Below are 19,861 nucleotides of genomic sequence, written 5' to 3'. Positions count from 1 at the left end.
AATAGTGTGTGTGTGTGTGTGTGTACACACACACACACACACACACACACACACACACACTATATTTGTATGTATATACAGGGAGAATTTATCCAGGGGTCAACGGCTGGCTTGTTTGTAATTTGCCTGGCTGAAAGTTTCCATCCCTATGATAAATCAGAAATAAAGCGTCTTCTTACACATATTTTTCAAAATCAAGATATGCCAATATCGTTGCATAGTACTGAAACACACAGACCCTATTTTAATATTGAAGCCGCATGATGAGCTGAATATGGGACTTGCACAACAAACCCTGTGTCCATATATGCAGAGTGCTTTTCTTCTAGGTGCTGGTACCCTTGAGTACCCCCAGAAGATAAGATCTATATGCAGGTATGTTAGAGGTGTTTATAAGCAGTAGAACCAAACAGGAAGCCATCCAGGGCAGGAAATATAGTTGTTTTCAAAGCACTGAAGCAAACTTCTGTATTCTCAAGTCTCAAGAACTACATAGCTTTGAAGCCAATACGATCATGGACTCACCAAGTGGTCTTGGCCAAATCACCCCCATGCATTTTTCTTATCTTTTCAGGGACACAGGTTTTCAGAATCAATGTTATAATCACCACCCTTCCCTCCAAAATGTTGCTTGGAGTAAAGATTTGAGATCAATTTTGGCTACAGAACAGTTCAGAAGACACAACAGGGAATGACGCCAACAACAAAAACCCCACTAAAATCTTTGAAATCTAATTTAGTAGTAAGAGAAGATTCTGAACTGCATTTATATGAACCTGGGGCACAAGTACAGTGGTACCTTGGTTTATAAACTTAATCCATTCAGGAAGTCTGTTCTTAAACCAAAACTGTTCTTAAACCGAGGCGCGCTTTCCCTAATGAGGCCTCCCGCCGCTGGTGCCCTTCCACCATTCATATTCCGTTCTTAGACCAAGGTAAAGTTCTCAAACCAAGACACTATTTCCGGGTTTGCAGAGTTTGTAAACCAAATCGTTCTTTAACCAGACTGTTCTTAAACCGAGGTACTACTGTAGTCTAAATATATTAAAAAAAAACTTTTTCCTGATAAAACGTGCCTACTGCTTTGAGAATATATAATCTAGAGGACAAATTTCAACAGAAATACAAAATCAAGTGTAAGAATCCAACCAGCTCTCAGGATTTTGCCAACGTTCAACTAGTCCTATTGAACATAAAACAAAACATTTTTCTTCTCTGTTTAGTAAACACACGACAGGGGAAATGTGATTATTTCAGAAAGAGCAGCTTGGACTTTGGTATTGAAAGGAGTCCAAGCAGGTCATTTCTGAGCGAAACTGAAGCAGCCAAGAGCGGCACTTACTCTCAGCCAGAGCCATATAAAGGCTTAGCAGGAAATAAAAGGCGGCTATGAAAACAGTTGGCAACTCAAGTGGATCCAAGAGGCCCGCATGGCAGATAATGAGCTTCATAGAAGTCCTGTGCTCAAGGAGAAACGAAAAATCATTAAACCATTGCTGGTGTCACAGCTGCTCCATTCACAAGGAAAAACACCATCCTTCATGCTTATGAGTTGGGGCTTAAAGGACAGTTGCACTCCGTACGGGAATTACAGAGGAAGTGAAATATCTTGCATGACCAACACAAGGGTGGTTTTGACACCTGCCGTTTTCCTTAACGCAATAAACATTCCCTTTTTGTTAATTCGCAATCCATTTAAAAACAAAACCAAGGTTAACCTTTTCTGCTCACTTTAAAATTGATGTGCTGGGAAATTTTTTTGTTGTTGCTATAGGACAGAACAAGCACCATTTAACGGTGCAACCATACAACCAGTTATATATACCCTTTGAATATTTGGTTGCATGAAGAGTTTTTAATTGACATTCAGTAGTTTAAAGCTTTCACTCACTCTCCGTTAGGTGGATTTGTAGCTGGTTGACTGACTGAACCCAAAGTGTATGGCTCCTCGTCATCGTGGGGGGAAAGTGACAAGTGGGGTGCCGCAGGGTTCTGTCCTGGGCCCGTTGTTGTTCAATGTCTTTATAAATGACTTGGCTGAAGGAATTGAGGGGATGCTCATCAAATCTGCAGGTGGCACCAAACTGGGAAGGGTAGCCATTGCCGCACAAGACAGAATCGAGATTCAAAATGACCTTAACAGATTGGAGAACAATGGGACAAATGAACAATGAACAAAATGAATTTCAATAGGGACAAATGTAAGATTCTGCACTTAGGCAGGAAGAACCAGATGCACAAAGTTTAAGATGTGGGACACCTGGCTTACTATCAGTACACGTGAAAAGGATCTAGGGGTCTTGGTGGACACAAGCTTAATGTGAGTCAACAGTGATGAAGTGGCAAAAATAACTAATGCTATTCTAGGCTGCATCAACAGGAGTATAGTGTCCAATCAAGGGAAGGTATAGTGTATTCTGCTTGGTCAGACCACACCTTGAGTGCTGTGCCCAGTTTTGGGTGCCACAATTTAAGGAGGATGTTGACCAAGCTGGAATGTGTGTAGCGGAAGACAACCAAGATGATCCAGGGTCTGGAAACGAAGCCTTATGAAGAATGGTTGAGGGAGTTGGGTATGTTTAGCCTGGATAAGAGATATGATAGCAATCTTCAATATCTCAAGGGTTGTCACATGGAAGAGAGAACAAGCTTGCTTTCTCCTGCTCTTGAGGGTAGGACTCAATCCAACGGCCTTAACTTACAAAAAAGGAGATATTGACTAAACATCAGGAAGAACTTTCTGACAGTAAGAGCTGTTTGATAGTGGAATAGTCTCCCTTGGGAAACTGTGGATTCTCCTGCCTTGGAAGTTTTTAAGCAGAAGTTGGATGGCCATCTGTCATGGATGCTTTAGTTGAGACTACTGGATTGCAGGGGGTTGGTTATCCTTGGCACTCCTACTGGTCTTGATACTCCTACTTTCTGCTAGGGTTACTCACACAGGGTCAAGCAAAATTCCACATGCAAATACACCTTCCATTTCAATTGCCCATGCTCCTGAAGAACAAGATAATGAGCTTGCATGCCCAAGGCCTATTCCCAACTACACACCAGACACACAAAGTGGGGCTTCATTCATCAATATAGCCACCATTATTGTAAGCTTTCAAACATTTATTAAGCTAGGGAGAGAAAGGAAAAAAATAAAAGCGTTTGCTGTTAAATCTACAGCTGGCATAACTGTATGCTCGTAGCAGGTGCTTTATAAAGCAAATGTTGACAGAATAACTTTGTTACCTTAGAAACTCGTTGCTATGAGGAAGCAGCTACAAAATCATCTTAGGTGGTCTTTCTATTAGGACAGCTTGTTCCAACTCGACACTCCCACATTGCTCACAGCTACCTCTCCCCAAATATGTATGTACCATACATAGAGAAAATGGTTAAAGCATATTGTTTCAGATGTTCTATAAGCCCTAACAAGATCCCCTGCACTTCAGAAAAAGCTGCCCTGAGGTACATGTAAAACTGTAAGGAAAACTCTAAAAAAAAACCACCCCACATTTACTTCATAAGGGGCAGGGATTTGTATATGCTCTCACCGTATCAAAACATTTCAAATAACCAGACACACGATTCAATCATTTGTTCATATTATATTCCTGGATGTATAGTAACTCATAAGCACTTTATTATAGTTGCCATAGGAACTCGCAAATGATTTATTTAACAAGTGTGGAAAATGGAAACTGTTCTTCAATAATACATAATTTTGAGCCTGAAAAGCTATAGCACCTTTCCTCACAGAGGCACAATTTTGATCCATGGAAGAAACACGCTGTTGGAAAAAGCTTAATAAAGTTTACAATCTCAGACTCCGGGGAGAATTCATGGAGAATCTCTCATGCACAAGCCTCATTAGACGAAAGAGGTGCCGTACTAACAGAAGGCTTTCCCCCTGATGTTGCCAGAAGGTTTTGCTCACTGTCTTTTAATTAAGTAATTGATCGGTTGATTTTATATACTGACGTTCATCTGAAGATCACAGGGCAGTTTACAATATAAATAGAATTAACCAGTGCTGTGGCTAGATGGAACAATGATTGGACTCAGTATAAGGGGCTTCCTGTGTTCCAAATTGTCATGTCTGCATCAAGCAAAATGTTTAAATGGCTGTATTTCCTTCTATCGCAGGGAACGCTACACAAGCTGATAAGGAAAGGCCACTCTTTCAAGGTTAGAGAAATCTAGGAGGAGATTCAGCAAACAGCCGGAACATTATTCCACATTTCCTAGTTTTCCAGGTGCTATGGAGTTTTCCCAACTGCTGGCTTGGTCGTGACCACAGAATGGAAGTTGGAAGGTTCCTCAAGGACGTGCTCTCTGGGGAGCTGGCTTCAGGCACCAGGCCCATTGGAAAACCAACTCTGCATTACAAATATGTCTGAAAACGTGACATCAAGGCTGGTAACATCAACCTGCCGTGTGGGAATTCCTTGCAGAGGACCGCAGTGACTTAGGAACAGTTAATCTTCTTCTGTTGCTCACCACCATAGGTCGCTCATCATGTCAACAATATTTCATTTTTTAAAAAACCTCTAAAGTATTATCTTAATTCACCTCGTGAAAATATCCCAACAAATACGTCAATGTGTGTATTCATATGTCTTCTTGCAACTGTAAGACCATTTGATCTTGATCTCTCTTTTAATTCAACATCTTTTAAGTAACAAAGTCTTTGCATGAAAAAAAGCAGTCACGTGGCTGGTTCTACCTTGACCTCATCAGCAGGCCCATTCCCAGCCGTCTTTTCCCTGTTTCTGCCCTGCTGCAAAGTATACACCGAAGGACCCAGTCTCAAAATCTTTCCACTGCCAAGACATTCATCACCCTTGTAGAAAACAGCAAACTGAAAAGACAAATGGCAACAATGTTTACAGCACACAGAGGGTTATGTGTAACTGCAAGGAATAGATAATTGAACACAGAACCAAAGTCACATGTAAGCTCTCCTGTTTTGAACATGGCAATGTGAAAAAAAGGCAAGGGAATCAAAGTTATTGGTATGTTTGAAACTTGGTATATAAAAAAACTGCACGGATATATAGATATACAATACACAGTTTTAAAGAAGCAATCTTCTAAATAAACAAAAAGGCAAGTGCTGCATTCCATGGCAAATATGTTAAATGCTTTTCCTTTGATATACCACTCAAATGGTACCTATAAAATTCTCCTCAATAAGAGACTAACATCTGAATTTAATCATTACTATCTAGCATACCAATCAATAGACCACAAGCTCACAGTCCATAGCATCAATTAATATCCACATCAGGACACATACACACATTTATATGTTGTATTGTAGATCCTTTTTTGTTAAGTTTGCAGGATTTGAAAGCCATCCTGCTAGGTCCAAATAAACTATACAGCTGTATATGAGAATTCGATGGCGAGACACTTCTGAAAAGTTAAGTGTTCTTAAGTCTCACTATTTTGTGGACACAAACCTGCACTTGGCTATTCACATCACTCTCTCAAGATTTCAGTAGGACTTGCTTGAGTCACCACCTTGATGCAAGGCTGCACTTTAGAAAGCGCTCTGAGCGTTTTTGCATCAGTTGTTGACGCTATTATGCTGCTTTCCCAAATGCAACCCCCGTTTCTTCTAGGATAGTGTGAGATGAAAATGGAACAGAAGGAAGTGGGCAACAGCTACAGTTCTCATTTATTCATTTTAGAAAAGGTATTGCACCCTCTCAAAGCACTGTACTACTTTACATTAGACCACTGGTCCATCATGGCCAAGCACTGTCTTTTACAGCTGGCAACTGCTTTCCAGGATCTCAAGCAGAGGTCTTTCCCAGTTTTGCTCTTACAGAAGCCAAGAGTTCAACACAAGACCTTCTCCATACAACGCATGTGCTCTTTCACTGAGCTACAGCTCATCCCTCATCATCATTTACTTAGAAGTGAGCTTTGCTGAACTCAGTGGGTCCCACTTCCAAGCAGACATCCACAGGATCTGGCACTGACTCATGGAAAATGAAAGGAGGAGAGCTTAGTGTTGCCTCACTCACTATAATTAGCAGTCCATTATACACATTCTACAACTTTATTTAAAAAAAGAAATAGGGACGACTGAATTTATAGTACCCAATAAATGCTAATTAGTAAAATGAAACAGCAAGGGAACGGAAGGTTGTGCAATAGGGAAAGAAAACTCCATTAGAAACAGTAGTTCCCTCCAGGAGGTAGATATTCTAATAGTTATATTGAAATACTCACTAAACAAGCCTATAGAGGAGTTTTCACACTAGGGTGGAAATGAAAATGTTTGCCACCCACTAAGTGAGAGATCCAGACTCACAGCACAATCCTACTTAGGTTAATGAAAGAATATGTCCCGATATATGCAATCAGGCCTGCTCACAGGTAACTGCATAAGACTGCTGCACTGAATATATGCTGCAGCTTATTGACAGAAGAAGTCACTATGTATCAGAAAAAAATCCAAGGAGACTTATTGTGATCAACTTTAAAAGTTCAAACTGTGATCAGTTCAGACCCAAGAATCCAAAAGCATCTTCAGTACCTACCTGGCCTGGGGTAAGAGCCCTGATTGGCTTGACCATTGTCACCCATACAGTCCCATCCTGATTTAGAGTTAAGGTGCAAGGCTCTAAACACAAAATAAAATAAAATAGATGTTAAAGAACTAGTTTTCGCATTCTCATCAAATTTGGATTCTATCTCCTAATCCGAATAAATGTCAACGTGCAGTAATACTGGCTCTTTTCCTAGTAATACCAAACGCCTTCCCCACTGAAGTAAAATGAATGAATGAATGAATGAAGTCCAGTCACCTTGTGCCATCTGGTGTTGGAAGCGGAAATGACATTCCATCATTTTGTTCTGAATCAGCTCTGCGGGAGGTTCCTCTGCGATCCAGTGAACCCTGTTTGTCCGCAAGAGATCTCTGTAAAGTGCAGGATGGTCTGTAGAGGGTGCCTTGGAAGTGGGTACAACAATTTTAATTTAAAACTGGCTGATCATAATGAATAAAACCAGCATTTGGCTAAGGAAAACAGTTACAAAGCCACTCTTTTATTATAGATTAGTAACTTCACAGCCACATTTGCAATACTGTGGTTTTTTTAATACACATTTTACACATCACTTGGGAAGACAGGTGAACTAATGCCAGTGTACTGGAAGAAGCAAAAATCAATAGTGTCAAAGCAATGATTCTTCAACATCAACTTCGTCGGACTGGTCATGATGTGCGGGTGCCTGATTATCGTCTTCCAAAGCAACTATTCTATTCCGAACTTAAAAATGGAAAACGTAATGCTGGTGGTCAACAAAAGAGATTTAAAGACTCTCTCAAGGCAAATCTTTAAAAAAAATGTAGTTTAAACACTGACAACTGGGAAACACTGGTCTGTGAGCGCTCCAATTGGAGAACAGCCTTTACCAAAGGTGTCATGGGCTTTGAAGACGCTCAAACTCAGGACAAAAGAGAAAATTGTGCTAACAGGAAGGCATGCCTGACAAATCCTCATCATGATCAACTCCTGCCCAGAAACCTATGTCCCCACTATGAAAGGATGTGTGGATCCAGAATTTGCCTCCACAGTCACTTACGGGCTCACTGTACATGGAAGACAATCTTACTCGGCTATGAGTAATTGAAAAGAAGAAGACGACTGTGTAGGATCTTTGGATCTCAATTTTTTAAAAAAAGTCTGATGTTTAATGATGTCACTGCTTCAAATATTTCTTTCAGGGAGAGAAAAACTACATCCATGAAACCGTGAAATTTTCTGCAAAATTCAGGGTTTTCTATAGGACAAGATGACACAGAATACCTTGGGATCACAAGGACAGTGGTTTATCTTGTTTGTAGATTTCAGTACTTTCATTTTCTACAAAATAAAAAAATTCTTTCCAGTAGCACCTTAGAGACCAACTAAGTTAGTCATTGGTATGAGCTTTCGTGTGCATGCACGCACACTTCTTCAGATACATTGAAACAGAAGTCTCCAGACCCTTATATATAGTGAGAGGGTGGGGAGGGGTATTCTCAGAAGGGTGGTGGGAATGGGTGTTTGACTGATACCGTGTTTCTCATATTATAAGACATGTCTTATATTTATTTTTTCCTCAAAAAAACACACTATGGCTTATTTTCAAGGGATGTCTTATTTTTTCCCTCCTCCTCCTGCCGCGGCCAGCATTGCTGCTGCGCCTATCACTATGTCTTATTTTCGGGGTATGGCTTATATTCCTTGAATGCTTAAAAATCCTGCTATGGCTTATTTTATGGGTATGTCTTAAAATATGAGAAACAGGGTAGGTGTGGAAACTCGTTGATGACTAGTTACAGGTAGGTAGCCGTGTTGGTCTGAGTCGAAGCAAAATAAAAAAATTCCTTCAGTAGCACCTTAAAGACCAACTAACTTTATATTTTGGTATGAGCTTTCGTGTGCATGCACACTTCTTTGGTGTATCTGAAGAAGTGTGCATGCACACGAAAGCTCATACCAAAATATAAACTTAGTTGGTCTTTAAGGTGCTACTGAAGGAATTTTTTTATTTTGCTTCGTTGATGACTGTTAACGACTGCAATTTGTCTTACAGGAAAAAGCAATGGGTGAGATGGCTAAAGATAGCTTTATCATGTATAATGAGATAAGAATCCAATGTCTTTGTTCAGGCCAGGTCTCTCCATGGTTCCAAGTTTGGTAATGAGTTGCAGTTCAGCAACTTCTCTTTCCAGTCTATTTCTGAAATTCTTTTGTAATAAGACAGCTACTTTGAGATCTTGTATAGAATGTCCTGGGAGATTGAAGTGTTCTCCTACTGGTTTCTCTGTCTGACATTTTCTACAAAAGGGATGGCAACAAACATAAAAAGTGGCTTGCTTGCTTTTAAGCATGATTTCTGAATCTCAAGCAGGGATGCCCTAGCCTGCAGTCCTCCAGATGTTGCTGGACTACAATTCCCATCACCCCGGACGACTGGTCTCGCTAGCTAGCGTTGATGGGAGTTGTAGTCCAAAAACAGGTGGAGACCCAAGTCTGGAAAACTCTGATCTAGAGGGTCACAGGTTAGCAACCTCTTGTCTAAGCATGGCTAAAGAATGGCCAAAAACAGGGTGTGAAATGATTATTTGAAGTGGGTGGGTGTTATGGGCACCTATCACAGTTTAGTGCAACATCTGTAAATAGCTGGTAAAGGTAAAACTAAAGCACCCCTGGACAGTTAAGTCCAATCAAAGGCGACCATGGGGTGCGGTATTCATCTCGCTTCAGGGCAAGGGAGCCGGCGTCTGTCCACAGACAGCTTTCCAAGTCATGTGGCCAGCATGACTAAAATAGCTAAAACAGTTTTGCAGTTTTCCTTGCCTTTCCAGCCCCTCATTTTGCAAGATGACAAGCAGGTTTACGGGGTGTCTCCTTATACAGTGGTATCTTGGTTTACGAACTTAACCCATTCCGGAAGTCCGTTCTTAAACCAAAGCATTCTTAAACCAAGGCGTGCTTTCCCATAGCAGAGGAGGACTCAATTTACAAATGGAACAAACTCATCAGGAAGCGGAACACATTCTGCTTCCAAGGCAAAGTTCACAAACCAAAACACCTACTTCTGGGTTTGCAGTGTTCTTAATCCAAGTTGTTCATAAACTAAGCTGTTCTTAAACCAAGGTACCACTGTACATGTCTAGGTGTGTGTGTAGGCAAAGCTTAACTATGCAAACTAAACCATGGTTTTACTATGGAATTTGGGATTTAAAACAGGTTTTAGGCAATATACCATGATAAACACTACCTACACTGCACTGGACAAACATTATTAATCAAACTATACCATAGTACAGTAATATATTTGGTAAGACTAACTTATATTAGTTCTAAGGTAAAACTCAACAATTTCTTTCAGTGCATGCCATTAGATTCTTGATGCCAACATCCTTTTCAATCTTTGTTAATCAAAGAATCTTGTTAATCTTGTTAATCAAAAGCCAGTTTGAACAGGATGTAATAAAACTTGACACCAGCTAACTTAACGGCTTTTCTTTTTCTTTTCAATGGAAAAGCCAAGAATCTTAGGCCAATAATAACCACATTCTTTTTGGCAGGAATTACAAACGGTACACAGAATTAGAAAACTTACCACAAAGATATCCCTAGAGGCAATATTTTTATCTACAACAAACCAAGCATCTTTGAGGCCTCCTAGCCTGGCTCTCTGGCCATATGTATACAAGAAACAACCTAAAAATAAAAAAAATAAAATAAAATATATATTTCACATCGTTAACACTACTTAAGCCTTTTTTCCTCCAGAAATCACAACCTATCATCTCAACAGAGAACAGAATCCTTCAGATTAAAAACATAGTTTCTGAATGAGTAACTCATAAAACTTAGGTGACACTCAACAACTGTTGCGTTTTCATTTTTGTTTTCAAAAATGACCAAAAAAGTAAGTCTGAGTCTATAAAGTCAAAAAGCTTTTCTAAATGTTTGATTCAACAATGCATAATATGCTGACAATCATCTACCACACCTGCCTCAAATGCAAAAAAATGCTCCATATTTATACACTTCGTTAGCTGGGATCAGGCACAAGTTCCTTTCTAGGCCTTTGGAACAGTATTTATGAAGAAAAGTAGCAGATAACAAATTGGCAAATAAGCAGGCATTAGAGGAGATATGCCCATATTTTGTGAAACTGTTATAATTGAGGGTATTGCTCTACTTCAACATGGGAACAAAAAAAGGTTCTCAGTTATTATGAAAGAATGTTCAACTATCTAAAACTTACAAAGATAAGAATTCTACCAACATTTTGTCTTACAATATAAAATCTTACTGAGTTTGATAATACCACTGGCCTATAGAGATTACAAATTTACAGCAACGGTTATTTGTACCATTTGCCTTCAAAACTGCACTGAGGGGCTAACTTAAATCACAAACTAGACAATGGAACAGGGGTTGCCAACCCTTTTGAACCACTGGGCACATTCAAACTGGGGTTATATAGTATATTTCTACTGCTTGAAGCACTATTATTTCAGTAATTCTCACAGCAGCCCTTTAAGATGATGTATGTCTGAAAGTTACATATTGGAAAGTCAACAATCGTGCCATGAAAAATACCACCTAATGAGTCGAAGGTAGAGGTGAGGATCTGCAAATGAGAATTATGGCTCATAACTCACATTCATTTCTATTTTATTACACCAGCCTTTCTCGATGAACATACTTTGGATTGCATTCAATCATATGAATAAACCAATAGCCAATAAAAGTCCACATTTACATGTTACATGCACAAATTTGAAATGTGTAATTTTTAGATAGATACCAAAATGAGAATATAAAGATGCAATAGTTTTGCCAGCGAATGGGTTAGGCCTCTTCCTCCTTACAAATCTTTTGAACCTATATATTCCATCTTGCTAACTATGAAGAAGAGAAGCACTGTGAAGGACTGGAACCACCTCTATATCTCTGTATTAAGGGAATGAAGGGTGTGCAAGACCCCAGACCAGTCGCCTCCAGAGAAATGAACATTCCAGTCCTACAACCCCATTCCCAAAACTTAGGCTTAACTTTGGGAAATCAAAACCCACAGCTTCCTTTGGATTTAATGAGAAATGCACAGCAAAGCTACCCTGTTGAAAAGCCTCCGCAAAGTCTCACTCTGCAGAAGGCCAAGGCCAAGCCCAGCAATTATTACAATTCCTTTCTTTGTGAAAATGATTGTTCTCCCTTTACATGTCTGGTCTAATTTCAAGCATTAACAGATTCCTTCCTTAAGCATGTTTATGTTTATACTGCTTTACCATTTACTTTAAAGAGATTAAAGGATCAAAATTTTGTCAGCCTGAAAAAGGCTCATTTCCCTACAATTTATCAGCTAATAAAACAGAAACAGAATGCAGCAGAAGAATAGCTAACTACCAAATCTGAAGCTTTTACAACCAGATGCTTTTGACACAAATTGCATTCTACAAGCACCGGGCGGTGCTTTTTAATCTACTGTTAGTTGGGCCAACTCAGGAAAGATAGAACTCAGAAAAGTCCTTTCTGATGCCTCTGCATCCTTCCTGTTCATGAGATATGGGGTCAGAGAGCCAGAAAACAGAGGTATAAGCCTTGTTTTTCATATATAATCGTGCTGTGAAATGCAAATAAATTACAAGAGCAGTCCATTTTTTTCCAAACACAAAGGACATTTAACGTTAGCAGAGTAACAAAATACCAGCTGACCTCTGTGTGTTCCAATGACCTTGTTGTCTTCAATGGAAACAAAGTTGCCTGGACAGGGCTCTAAATACTGCAAGGAAAACAACAGTGTGTAAAAACCCACTCCCAGGCCACAATCTGAAAATTAAACCAAAGCAAAACAACAGCATACTTCAATTTTTAAAGACACCTGATACAAGTTATTTACAAATGTGGTGAATCCGTAATTACTTACCTCCAGAAGGAACTTTTCAAAATTCCTTTCGCCGATAAAACAGATTCCCATGCTCTAAAATAAAACAAGTGAACAGAAACTCTGACCATCATGACCAAATAACAAATAAAAAAGCATGGATATTTTAAAAGTCTTTACAGCACATAAGATATGCCTAGAAACAGGCAGAGCAAAGAGCAAAATTCAACTTCCATCAAATACAACATCCTTCCCTGAAGTACATAAATAAAAATCTAATATTAATTTATTAAAACATTTATATCTGGTCTCGCCTACAAAAGATCTCAGCAACTAACAATTGGTTTAAAAAAGGCAGGAAAGTGAAATTGTCTAGTTCAGTTGAAAAAGAGCAGTTAAGCAGAGATCTCTCCACTACACCAGCTCTGGAAGCTAATTCCTGCACATTATCACCTCATCTGTTAATTATTGCAATTCCCACACACATCTTTATTGCTAATTATATCCAGAAAACTCACACAAAACCATGGCAACCCCTACCAGATTAATGGGTTGATCCCCAAACACCTTCCCTACTCCACAAACTAGGGTCTTAATTCACAAGAGGAACACCACATTCGTCCTGATCAACTCTTCCAGGAAACACATAATCACAGAAAGAATCACTCTTTGGCCACCCTATGGCAAGTCTATAATTTATTCGTGGTCATCTCATGCCTGATTCTACCTTCTGGTGACATGTCATGCAGATTTAACTTTGGTAAACCCTTTTGATTCGTCTTCTTCGGAACTACTGCCACAAATTGGTATATTAAAATAGAACAGTGATCATATCAATGTTTTGGGAGGCTTGTTTAAACATTGTACTTCAGTGTGTAGATTACAAGAGTTGTAAATATACACTTTACTAACCACTCATGGTATAAACACATTACAAAAGCTGGTCAAAAGTTGGTCTTTAAGGTGCTACTGAAGGAATTTTTTTATTTTATTACAAAAGCTAGTTTTTTTCAGTGAGCAATACCAATGGTTCAAACCATAGCTGCCAAGTTTTCCCTTTTCTCGCGAGGAAGCCTATTCAGCATAAGGGAAAATCCCTTTAAAAAAGGGATAACTTGGCAGCTATGGTTCAAACAAAAACGTCACAAGTTTGGACTATGAAATGTTTTCCAGAAGTAATGAAGAGTCCAATTCAGCTGCACATGGAGAACAGGACTGGTGATCATGCCTGCAATACTGGTATTGGCCCCACTCACATGGCAGACTTTTCCAACGCACATTTGAGTACCAATGCATGAATGCCCAAGAACAGGGCCATAACACAGAAGGTGGACCCAGCAAAGCCAGGCAACTTCCCCCTTCTCCACAAGTGGCTTCTTTGTCCAGGGAACAACCATACTGAACTGTTACAATCATCTCTATTTCAATCATAGTGTGCAAAACAAATTCTTATCAGGAGAACAACGGAGTGATAAAAACAATTTGAGGATGACAGAATTCTACTGCTGCACTCAAGTTTTATGATGGTGGCACAAGACCCCATTCAGTGAGTGTTGCCCCTGTAAGCGCTTTGATAAGACAGTAAGAGTTACCATGCCTCTTTTCTCTGCAGTACATGGTGAAGTTGATGTTCCGCAGCTATCTTCTTTACAAAGTCTTTTGTTAACTCTCCTAGAGGAAAAATGGTTCTCCGCAAGGCTTCTTGTGAGATCTGACTGAGAAAGAATGTCTGATCTTTAAAATGATCAGCTCCCTGAAGAAGTTTTACAGCTGTGAAAAGGGAGGTGAAGGAAAAGATATAAAATTACATTGACTATACACAGCCCATTTCACTCGCATGTTTCCTTCACTGTATTTCTGACTATTACTTAAAGAGAATATTATAAAAGATTTCAAGTTTAATAGGAAACTATCCAAATTTTCTCATTACAAAAAAAATGTGATGCATATTTTAAGGAAATGTTTAGAAAGCATTCCTTGCACAAAGCAGCAATTGTGTGCTGATGTACACACCTCATCTGCCAACTATGATGCCCTCCCACTCACTTCAATTGAACGGATACTATATACATGGAGCTCCTTAGTGCGAGCCTATGGAAATATGTGCAGTTTGCTTCATGGTTAATAAAGGAAGCTCCACGTGCACAAACTAACCAACCAAAGGGAAACTCCAGCTGGAGCTACAATAAACATTTCATTTGATTTTAGCCCAACCCAGCAAGAAGCTATTCCTGTGAATCATTCCATTTGCTATGGAACATAATTTGTGGATGAACAAATATAGAGAACTTTGCATCAGAACGCATTGTGCATAGTCCTTCAGAATACAATGTTTTCTGTATGTGCTATGCTATCAAGTAAAGTCTGATTCATTTATTTCACCCATGGGCCATTACAAAGTAGCTGAAACAATAAGGTACATCTGGGCAATCAACAGCCCTAAAATATACACAAGGCAACCCAAAACAGCAAATAACCCAACTTTTGTTAAGGCAATACTCAAATGCAAGCCTCCTGATTATGGGGTCTACAATGAGCAGCACTATACAGCAGCTTTCCCAGAATTTCTACTTCACCAAATAAGGTAACCTTGCATCAATTGTCTGCTCTGCTTCAGCTTCTCCTTCCCTATCCTATGAGATCTTTTGCAAAATGCATGTTATGGGCAAAAATATGTAGGTTACATATGCCCCACTCATCCCAATTCTCAGCATAATAAATTATATTAAATATAAGATCTGGATTTCAGCAGGAGGTCACTTACCATTTCTTACTTCAAATCGATTCCTGAAAAGTCCTTCTGGCCTGCGTATGTATTTTTGCTGAAATACTTCATTGTCTTCCAAAGAAGTCCTTGCATAATGTCCAGTGGCAATTGCATCTGCTCCTGGCATGTTTAAAAAATATGTGCACATTACGGGAGATTCTTCAGAGAGAAGCTTAGAAAATGCTGTTATGTTAACAAAAGATCCAACATATTACATAACAATGCTAGTTTTCTATGGTACACCTAAATCCTGAAAAAACAAGAGGCCAGGCTTAAAATCTGTATCACTTTCTCAAGGGCTTGCTTCTGATTTTGGTTGCAGTTTCTTTACTGGCCTTTAGGAATGAAACAGAAGACGCTGGCTTATACAGAGTCAGACCACTGGTATGAATGTATATGAGGCTCCAGCCTAGCTGAAGCTAGGCAGGTCACTACTTGCCTGGATGGGACCTCTTGGGAACTATATTTATGCCACCTCGGGTGGCATGTATATAGGATACAGGATATCAGGAAATAATAAAGTTAAATATTTTTATGGCTTTTCATGGTTTCAAACGGGGCTTTTTCAACCCTACCTGAAGATACCAGGGATGGAAACAGACACCTTCTGCAAAGCAAAGGATGTGCTCTACTAAGCTACAGTCCTTTGGTTAAGTTGTAGATAATACAAACCTGCAAGCAACTTACCAAGGTTATTCACAGCATAATCGAGGAAATAATTGAATTTGATGTACTTATTGCATATAATATCAGGATTAGGAGTCCTTCCCAATTCACATTCATTTAAAAGGTAGCTGTAAAGAAAACTAGAATTATTATGAACATTTGGAAACTCAGAGCCATGTTTAAATCTATCCTAAATCTATCCACATGGGCTTACCAGGAACCTTACACATTTTATGTAAAAGCAAGTATCTCTTTGTATTTTCATCCCAGCAAGAGGACTAGAACTGAACAAGCTTTGTCCTCTGTCTGGATTTCACTGAAGTTGTTTCTTCTTATGCTCAGAAACTCTGAGATTAACATGGCAGTTCTTCTTGTATTTAGCACTTATTGTGAAGTTCAGTGTTTATATTCAACCATGATTAAGAACTACTACTAAGATCAAGATCTTAAAATCTTCAGGCATGCTTTCAACAACTTGCAAATACAAACTGTAAATTTGTAAACCGTGACTGTACAATTCAAAGATGCTCACATATGCAATATAATTAGCTATGAAGTCTATAGTTAATTACTGTTTTATGAATATGCATGTTGATCAGCAGGGATTTATGCCCTATTCCATCAAGCAGTGCCATAAGAGGATATTCACTTGCTCTTGCAAAGGTTTCTCTCACTTCTTCTTTGCATTGTAGAACAGGAATCAGCCTCCAAAGGTATTTCTGCTGAACTCGGTTTAATTTATGGTTCTGAAAATGGACATCTTCATTTTGTGTCTTCATGTATTTTAAACATCTGAGTCCTGCTTTTTGAGCTCATGAGGTGCTCAAAGTGCCTTATGAGCCCATCATTTGAAACAACAATAAAATGTTCTGCATGGTCTCAACCATTAGCTGTAAATAAATTATGACTACAAACTGAGAGGTTCAATCCTCAATAGAGGTTGAGCCAAGCTCTTTTTCTGGAGAAGAAGCATATGACACTTGCTCAGATTTGGCACACTCCACTCCTCCCATCAAAAAAATGAACCCACAAAATCATAAAACAAATTTCTATAAAAGAAAAATGACAATTCGCAGCACTCTATACTGCCCTACAGCATATATCTCCAGATATATCAAGCTAACAACCTACCAGCTACAAGGAAATGAAACCTTGTTTTACACACACACACCCTTTCTCATTCCAGACACAGTGATCCATCAGAGCCTTTAGTACATGAAAAATTCATTCACAGAGTCTTCCCTAAGGAAATTTTAGAAGGATGCAAGGCCATGACATCCATCATGCATTCTCTATTTGTTATTGTAAGAGAGAGGGCTTGCAGAGAGCAGCCCACTCTGCTTACTTCTACCAGCTGGGAGAGCAGCAGCGAGAGCAGCAAGTCTGGGAGGGAAAACCAGGAACAGGAAGTGGTAAAGAAGGGTCCAGGGCTCTGCAGAGTCCTGGAGGCTCAGCTACAGGCTGGGAGCAGGGAAGCAGGGGCGGAGCTAGCTTCAGCAGGGACTGGAAGGGAGGAGGTAGGTAGAAAGGCACCTCAGGAGCCTGGTTTGGGACCACGGAGGACCCGTAGAGCAAGGAGAAGGGGTGTTTGGATGCCCACTCTTAAAAGGGGGGTCAGAGCCCGCGAGACGCCATTGCGGGCTTCTGCCCCATGCAGAACAGACATGATTTGAGACATCTCACCACTGTATATAGCATGCACAATAAAACTCTGAAAATTCAGAGGATGTGTGGAGTGCTTACTCGGGAGTAGCCAACACCCTTCTGTGACAGTTATACTCCAAGATGCCCTAAAAGAAATGGAAATTACCTCAGGAGCATTTGCAGGAGAAGAAGATACTCCTACTAGATTAAAATGGGCTATAACAAAAAAAGTCAAAGGTGTAGAAATGCGAAGATTTGGAGGAGATGGGTTGGAGGAGAATGATTTTGCCCCAAGTCAAACATAAAAATTGGAAATTCTGAGGGGAACCACTGCGCCTGGCCCAGCCAGGTGCAAGTGGAGGAGAGGGGCAGCAACGCTACCATGGCTCTGCTCCTTCTCTCTGTTCTCCAGGTCAGAGCTGGGCTACAAGCAGCCCTGTGGAGAAGGGGCCTTTGTGGGGAGCCTAGTTGCACCCCATCCCAAAAATGTGCTCCCACTACGCCACTGCACCTGAATATCATATGAGGGCCCTCTTACATGGAAGCTCTTCCCCTCTCTATAGACTTTCGATGAATAATTGATGTTTTTAATGATCACTCTGCACATGTGTAATGACGTATTATACAACAGCAAGATTAAAATTGCAACCCCACCAAGTCAAAATATCAGCAGTTGCCACTGCAGGTGAAAAAAAAAGCAGGCAGTTATTCAGAGTGTCTGTACATATGCAGAAAAGTTTGTATTACAGCAGACCTAAGCTGACTTTGGGGATATTTCATTACTACATAGAGCCATGCAAAGCTTTATCTTGGCAAATCTTTAATGAAAACTCTCTTACCTAAAGACTTCATTCCAATATTCTTTTACATAGGAAACCTGGTGAAATGGAATGTCTAGTATCTGACAAACTTTGTAAGCATCTTCACAGTCTTTGTCAGCAGTACAGATTCCTTGTTCGTCCACAATGTCCCAGTTCTTCATAAACACTCCAGTCACTTGGTACCCTAGAGAGGACAAGAAAGAAGAAAATATTTTGCATGCAGAATCACTCAAGACTAACCTTGCAAATTAAGCAAGCTGCCGGAAATAGCTGTGTCTTTCTCAGCAAGCCTCTTTTTTTTGCGAAGCCTCACGCTGTAACAGAAGATTGCTTCAAAACAAAAAACAAACAAAACCAAGGTATACTCAGATTAGGAACAGGTGTTATTTTGGCTTCATAGTGGAGCTTCATAGTGAAGCATTTCAGAGCCTAGAATCACTAAGGAAGGTGGAACTGGATGAATGAAGGTCACAGGCAGTTCCCAAACTGCTGTGCTCCAGGTATCTTGGACTACAACTCCTACTAACCCTAACCAATAGTTAAGGATGGTGGGAATTGTAGTCAAAGGGCCTTATTTAGGTGGGCGCCATTGCCATTCTAAGAGAACAAGGGAAGTTCATGGGAAGTTCCAGCACCTCTTTTTCCATAAAAATAGCACTGTGTATTAGTATAATATCCGTGGAAAGATGAGGGTGACACAAGGCTTTTACAGTAGATACAAGAGCCCCTTTCACGCAAGGAGGAGACATACTACGCAACACATTTATTGATCTTGCACAGAGCCGCATGGGCAGACCACGAGTGTTTTTTTCATTTGTTCTCCCTGGAAGAAACTTTGTTATAATTCTAAGCTCTCAAATATAGAATATCCATAAACGCTCACATATCTAAATATATAAACCACGTGCCTGAAATAGTAAGGAGAGCAATCCTGAAGCCATTTAGACTCTCCCAATGACCTCAAGTATTCCTCTGCAGTAAGGAAAGCAAATGGGGAAAGCCTTCCCATTGTCTTTTTGCTTACAAAATCCTGTCTTAAGGGCGTCTTTGTGTGTGTGAACCTGTATAAATAAATAAAACAAGCTAAATCCCACCCAGGAAAACCGGCTCCCTGAGAAGAATAATGGTGGGGGGGGGGGGAGAGACTCGCGTGTGTGTTGACGAGACACGTGTGAAGGCTGCGGGAAGGCGGCCTCCCGCCACACTCAAGCCACGGGAGTAAACCCTCGGGGCTTACTCGCGAGCAAAACACCTACAAACCGCCCCGGCTGAAAAGCGGATGGGCCGAGGAGCGGCGGCGGCGTCAGGGGAAGGAGGATGCCTCTGTTCCCGCGGCCCGTGAGGAAAAAAGCGGAGCTCGCGTGAGGGGAAGGCCGAGGTGCTAGGCCCCGTCCGAAACCCGCCGCCAAGGTGGCTGGCTGTCGCCTCACCTCTCCGCCGCAGCAGCAGGGCCGCCACGGCGCTGTCCACGCCGCCCGACAAAGCGCAGGCCACATGCCGCCGAGCGGCGCCCAACATCTTTCCCCTCACGGACCCGGCTGCTCGGCTCCCTTCCGCGGGGCGG

General features: G+C 40.5%; 1 protein-coding gene across 1 annotated transcript; it reads right to left on the bottom strand.

The window, feature by feature from the left end:
- Positions 1-3,576: 3,576 nt before the first annotated feature.
- TRMU (tRNA mitochondrial 2-thiouridylase) lies at positions 3,577-19,860 on the bottom strand. Its single transcript, XM_035126507.3, has 11 exons — positions 19,728-19,860; positions 18,316-18,481; positions 15,854-15,960; positions 15,164-15,286; positions 13,997-14,169; positions 12,442-12,495; positions 12,231-12,297; positions 10,123-10,223; positions 6,810-6,954; positions 6,543-6,625; positions 3,577-4,849 (listed from the first exon to the last, which is right to left on the bottom strand). The coding sequence occupies exons 1-11, from the start codon at positions 19,813-19,815 to the stop codon at positions 4,697-4,699; spliced, it is 1,260 nt and encodes a 419-aa protein (XP_034982398.1). The 5' UTR covers positions 19,816-19,860; the 3' UTR covers positions 3,577-4,696.
- Position 19,861: the final 1 nt, after the last annotated feature.

The sequence above is a fragment of the Zootoca vivipara genome, chromosome 9, assembly GCF_965207765.1.
Source record: "Zootoca vivipara chromosome 9, rZooViv2.hap1.1, whole genome shotgun sequence".
In the NCBI taxonomy this organism is placed as follows: Eukaryota; Metazoa; Chordata; class Lepidosauria; order Squamata; family Lacertidae; genus Zootoca; species Zootoca vivipara.
Note: the sequence above shows the minus strand (reverse complement) of the source record. Positions and strands in the feature narration are given on the sequence as shown.